Source organism: Falco naumanni, unplaced genomic scaffold (assembly GCF_017639655.2).
Source record: "Falco naumanni isolate bFalNau1 unplaced genomic scaffold, bFalNau1.pat scaffold_465_arrow_pat_ctg1, whole genome shotgun sequence".
Taxonomy (NCBI): domain Eukaryota; kingdom Metazoa; phylum Chordata; class Aves; order Falconiformes; family Falconidae; genus Falco; species Falco naumanni.
In genome coordinates, this window is record NW_024427521.1 from 1 (window position 1) to 5,417 (window position 5,417).

The window sequence follows — 5,417 nt, forward strand, 5'->3', positions numbered from 1 at the left end:
GGCCCCCCCAGCCTGGGCTGCAGCCGGTGCAGGCGCCCAGCGTCATGGAGGAGGACATCCTGATGGACCTCATCTAGGGGGGCGCGGGACCCCCCGGGACCCCCCCGGGACCCCCGGGCACCCATTTCCCAGGGCACCCCTCCCCCCGGGGGGACCCCTGCACCGAGAGACCCCCGGGGTGGGACGGACAATGTGCATCCCCCCCCCCCCCCCCCCGGGATGCTGTGTGCCCCCCCGCCCCCTGCTCATTACACCGGGATCTTTTGCACTCGCTGAATGGTCTGGTGGATCCCGGGGGATCGAGGGGGGGGGGGCGGGATCTGGGAGGGAGCCTAGGATTTGGGGGGCGGGGGGAGCCTGGGGTCCAGGCGGGAACGTGGGGCCTGGGATGGGATCTGGGATCCCGCAGGGAACCCACGGACCCCTGGGACCCCTCCAGGGCAACCTGGCACCCTAGGCCGGGGTGGGGGGGTCGGGGGTCCCCAGGGCCGGGGTGGGGAGTCGGGGGTCCCCAAGGCAGAGGGGTTCCCAGAGTCGGGGTCGGGGTCTGGGAGTCCCCAGGGTCGGGGGGTCCCCAGGGTCGGGGTGGGGGTCCGGGTGTCCCCAGGGTTGGGGTGCTGGGGTGGGGGGTCCCCAGGGTCGTTGTGTTGGGGTTGGGGGTCCCCAGGGTCAGGGTGAGGGTCCCCAGGTCGGGGGGTCCCCAGGGTCGGTGAGGGTCCCCAAGGCGGAGGGGTTCCCAGAGTCGGGGTGGGGGCCCGGGAGTACCCAAGGTTGGGGTGCTGGGGTGGGGGTCCCCAGAGTCGGGGGTCCTCAAGGTTGGGGGTCCCCAAGGGTGAGGGTCGCCAGCGTCGGGGGGTCCCCAGGGTCGTTGTGTGGGAGTCGGGGGTCCCCAGGGTCAGGGTGAGGGTCTGCAGGGTGACGGTTTATTGGGCGTCCCCCCCCGCGCAGCGCGCCGGCCCCGCCCCCGCCCCCCCGCAGTCAGCGGCCGCCAGCGGGCAGCGCGCGCAGCCGCAGCGCAGCGGCACCGGCAGCGCGAGCCCCGGGTCCGCCCCGGGGGGGCACCCCCGGAGCGCGCGCCGCTCGTAGCGCACCCCCAGGTAGGTGCAGGCAGCCTGGGGGGGGGGGCCCAGCGCGCTGCGGTACACGGGGGCCTGGGGGGGGGGGGGGGGGGGTGTCACCGCGCGGCACGGCGCCGCGGGACCCCCCCAGCATCCTGGTACCCCCCCCCCCCAGCATCCTGGTACCCCCCCCCCCCCAGCACCATGGTACCCCCCCAGCATCCTGGTACCTCCCCCCCAGCACCCTGGTACCCCCCCTGAGCCCTGACACCCCGTTCAGTGTCCCGGGACGCCCCCAGTTCCGCGCCCCCCCCCCCCTGCAGTGCCCCGGGACCCCCAGTACCCCACAGCCTCCCCCCGATCAGCCCCCCCCCCCGATGTCCCCCTATGGCCCCCTCGCCCCCCATAGACCCCCCTGCCCCTACCCGCGTGCAGCAGTACCCCCTGCCCTCTGCCCCCATGTCCCCCCATAGCCCCTCCCCTGCCTCCAGGCCCCCATAGCCCCTAGAGACCCCCCGCCCCCCAGTACCCCCAGCCCTACCCGTGTGTGCCAGTACCTGTCACCCCCATAGCCCCCCCCAGCCCCCCCCAATCCCCTACCCACGTGTGACAGCATCCCCCGCCCCCATAGCCCCCCCCAGCTCCCCCCACCCCTATAGCACCCCCAGCCCCCCCCCGCCCCCCATAGCCCCCCTCAGCCTCCCCCGCCCCCATAGCCCCCCAGCCCCCTACCCGGGTGCGGCAGTACCCCCCGCAGGCCGTGGTGGTGACAGCCATGCACTGGGGACACTCGTCCTTCTCCAGCGCCACCGTCACATTGATGGGGCGGCAGGGGGGGCGGCCCGGACCCCCCCCCCACGGGGCTCCCCACAATCAATGGGGGCCCCGGGGCCAGGGGGGTCCCCACCGCCAGGGGGGTCCCCATCAGCGTCACCAACACCAGCACCTGAGGGACACGGGGGGAAGCCTGGGGGGTCTGCCCCATGGGGGGATCCCCACGGCCCCCCCATCCCACAGCTGCCCCATGGGGGGGGTCCTCATGGCCTCCCTGCCCCCACATCCCCATGATGGGGGTCTCCATGCCCGCCCCCCCCTCAGCTGCCCCTAGTTGGGGTCCCCATGGCCCCCCCTACCCCACAGCTTGCCCCCCCAGCCCTACAGGTGCCCATGGTGGGGGTCCCCATGGCCCCCCTGCCCCAGCTGCTCATAATGGGGGTCCCCGTGGCCCCCCTCCCCCACAGCTGCCCATGGGGGTGGTCCCTATGGTTCCGTCCCCCCCCCCAGCTGCCCCCCAGCCCCACAACGTCCCTCTCGCACTCACCTGCGCACCCCCCATGATGCTGTGGGCCTGGCACCTCCTGGGGGGGGTCCCCTTTATCCACCATCCCCACCCCCAGCTGCCTCCCCCCCAAGGCTACCTGGGGGTGGGGGGACAAGGCCAGATAGGGGACCTGTTGTTAGTGACACACATCCCTTGCCCCCCCTCCCCCCCACTTCGTGTCCTTCGTGCCCCCGCTTGTCCCTGAGCCCAGACCTCCGGCTTCCCCCAGGGGAGGGGGAGGGGTTAGGGTGCCCCCCCCCCCCCCCAAAAAAAAAAAAAGTGACCAATACATCTGGGTATCCCATAACCCCTCGGGGCAGCACATGACACACACCCCCACACCCCCACACCCGGTGGCTATTTATAGCCCTGAGGGGATCCAATTCCTGCCCATCTCCCCCCCCCCCAGAATAATGGGGGGGGGGGCTGTCCTCCAAGTGTGCGGCAAAGCGAGTTTATTTGGGGGGGGGGGGCCTGTGGGATGGACCCAGGTGTCCGGGTGGCCTTTGGGGTGACCTCAGGTCACAGCCCCCCCTCCCCCCCCCCAAATGGGTTTATTTATAGCGGAGGGGGTGGTGGGGGTGGTGGGGGAGGGGTGGGCAGCTGGGGCTGTCGCTCAGAGCCGCCATCGCCATGGCCGGGTCCTGGCTCCTGGGGCTGCTCCTGGGGCTACTGCTGGCCCGGGGCCCTCCCGGCGGGGAAGGGGGGACCCCGGGGGGTCATCATGGCAACGAGGAGCATCCCCATCACCATGGCAACGAGGGGGGCGGGGCCCGGGATCATCCCGGCGATGGGGAAACCCAGCACGGCCATCATTATAATCATCATCACCATGACGACGAGGAGGCTGGGCATCATCGTCACGGCGACAGCAGTGGGGGGGACCCCCCTGGTCATCACCATGGCAGCGGGGAACCCCAGCATCACCGTGGTGACGGGGAACCCCCCTTTCATCATCATCATCACCACAACGGCCATCATGGGGACCGGGACCCCCAGCACCATCCTCTTCCTCACCATGACCCCACCAGTCGTCATCATGACGATGAGGAAGCCCCCAACAACCATCGCCATGGTGACGATGATGATGATAAAGGCCACCGTCCCCATGACGATGATGAAGGCCACCACTACCACCACGATGGCAAGGAAGGCCACCATCACCGTGACAACGATGATGAAGGCCACCGTCACCATGGCGATGAGGACCACCAGGGCGATGAAGGCCTTCACCGAGCTGAGCCCCCCAGCTCTGAGGAGGAGGATGATGATGAAGATGAGGATGGTGACGGGGCCAGCTCTGAGGAAGATGAAGGTGGGTGGGCTGGGGTTGGGGGAAGAGGGGACACTCAGGTGTCAGGGGTGACACCTCCCCTCCCCCTCCCCTCAAATTTCAGGGAGTGAGGAGGAGGAGGAGGAGGAGGAGGAGGAGGCCGAAGGGCGCTACCAGCCTGGCTCCATCTGCCGCTACTGCACCTTATGCAAGGTACTGGGGGGGGGGGGGGCAGGGGACCCCCCGGGACAGAGACACCCCCCCCCAAGGAGAGACATGCCCCCCCTGGGGACTCCCCTGGGACAGGGACCGCCCCTTGGAGACAGAAACACCCCTGGGGACTCCCCTGGGACAGGGACCCCCCCCCCAGGGACAGACGTAGCCCCCCTGGGGACCCCCCTGCCTGGCACAGGGACCCTCCCCCCTCCTTGGGGACAAGAGATTCTCCCCCTCCCCCCTAGGATCAGGGCCGCTCTGAGCAGGGGAGGGGACACATGGACCCCCCCCCCCCCCCCCCCCCGGGGGACAGAGCCCCCTGGGACAGGGACCTCCCCCTTGGGGACACCCCCTGTCCCCCGGGACCAGGGCCACTCCTGGGGGGGGGGGGAGGGGGACACACAAGATCCCTCAGTGCCCCCCCTGCCCCCCCCCCCATTTCCAGCGCTGCCGCCTCTGCGCCCACTGTCCCTGCGCCGAGGGTGACGCCGGTGACCACTGTCCCCACTGCCAGGTAAGCCCGTGACCCCGTGACCCCTGTGACCGTGACCCCTGTGATCTCTGTTACCCCCCTTTCCCCCCCCCCAGGGCTGCCAGTTCTGCTACCTGTGCCCCCTGCTGTGTGACACCGCCTGCCAGCCCGGTGAGACCCCACCCCCCAGACCCCCCCCAAATCCCCCTGAGCCCCCCCAGACGCCCCACGACCCCCCCAAATCCCCCTGAGCTCCCCCAAACACCCCCTCAGACGCCCAAAGTGATTCACGACCCCCCCCTCATGCCCCTGGACACCCCCCAGCCCCCCCGACCCCCCCCCCCCATGCCTCATGGCCTCCCCCAAATCCCCCGAGCCCCCCCCCCAAACCCTGCTGTGACCCCCCCCAGCTCCTCCCACTACCACCTGAGTCCCCCCCCAGACCCCCCCACCTCCCCCACCCCCCCAATGGGGGGGGTCCACCACCACCCCAGACCCCCCCTTTGCCTTCCAGGGAGCCTCGTGGACGAGCTCTCGGGGGCTTTACTGCAGTAAGTGCTCCCCCCCCTCCCCAAAATATGGGGGGGCCCAAACCCCCATCACCTTGCCCACTCCCCCCCTTATTTTGGGGGGGGGGGGGGGTGTGTTATGTATGTGTGATCCCCCCCCCGGCAATTTAATCTTCCCCCCCCTCCGCAAGGTCACTCGCGAGCTTCTTCGAGGCACCAGAGGCCTGAATGGATCTGGGGGGGGGCCGGGGCCACCCCCCCTCAGCTGCCCGCCCCCATGTCGTGCCCCCCTCCCCATTTTGGGGGAGGGGGGGGCTGCAAATAAAAGGCCTGAAACGCTGGTGGTGGTATTTGGGGGGGGGGGGGGCAGTTACAGAGATTGGGGGGGCTATAGGTGAATGGGGGGGGCCAGGGGGCTCTGTAGGGTCAAGGGGGGGGGGGGCGACCCCCATTTCCTTTTTTTGGGGTGGGGGTGACACGAACTCCACATTTTTGAGGGTTTTGGGGTTGTTTCCCCATTTTTTAATTTTTTTTCCATGCAAAACCCACCCCCGTGCCCCTCCCTCCC

General features: G+C 70.2%; 2 protein-coding genes across 4 annotated transcripts; one reads left to right on the forward strand and one right to left on the reverse strand.

The window, feature by feature from the left end:
• Positions 1–906: 906 nt before the first annotated feature.
• Positions 907–2,907, reverse strand: LOC121082230 (lutropin subunit beta-like). Its single transcript, XM_040581582.1, is given in 4 exon segments — positions 907–1,151; positions 1,791–1,911; positions 1,913–2,004; positions 2,380–2,907. Coding segments are annotated over 4 exon segments (456 nt in total). The 5' UTR covers positions 2,395–2,907; the 3' UTR covers positions 907–923.
• Positions 990–5,176, forward strand: LOC121082229 (sarcoplasmic reticulum histidine-rich calcium-binding protein-like). 3 transcript variants are annotated; one of them, XM_040581580.1, is made up of 7 exons: positions 990–1,097; positions 3,226–3,694; positions 3,777–3,865; positions 4,314–4,382; positions 4,457–4,511; positions 4,855–4,891; positions 5,041–5,176. In XM_040581580.1, exons 2-7 carry the CDS (start codon positions 3,281–3,283, stop codon positions 5,172–5,174), a joined length of 798 nt encoding a protein of 265 aa, XP_040437514.1. In that variant the 5' UTR covers positions 990–1,097; positions 3,226–3,280; the 3' UTR covers positions 5,175–5,176. The 3 variants fall into 3 exon arrangements, with proteins under 3 accessions (XP_040437514.1, XP_040437515.1, XP_040437513.1); XM_040581581.1 differs by having other exon boundaries at positions 1,033–1,097; positions 3,223–3,694; XM_040581579.1 differs by lacking the exon at positions 990–1,097 and having other exon boundaries at positions 2,989–3,694.
• Positions 5,177–5,417: the final 241 nt, after the last annotated feature.

Coding starts and splice junctions, on each gene's coding strand:
- LOC121082229 (XM_040581579.1), top strand. CDS start 3,013: ATGGCCGGGTCCTGGCTCCTGGGGCTGCTCCTGGGGCTACTGCTGGCC. Junction 3,695..3,776: donor CAGCTCTGAGGAAGATGAAG/GTGGGTGGGCTG, acceptor CTCAAATTTCAG/GGAGTGAGGAGGAGGAGGAG. Junction 4,892..5,040: donor CTCTCGGGGGCTTTACTGCA/GTAAGTGCTCCC, acceptor CCCCTCCGCAAG/GTCACTCGCGAGCTTCTTCG.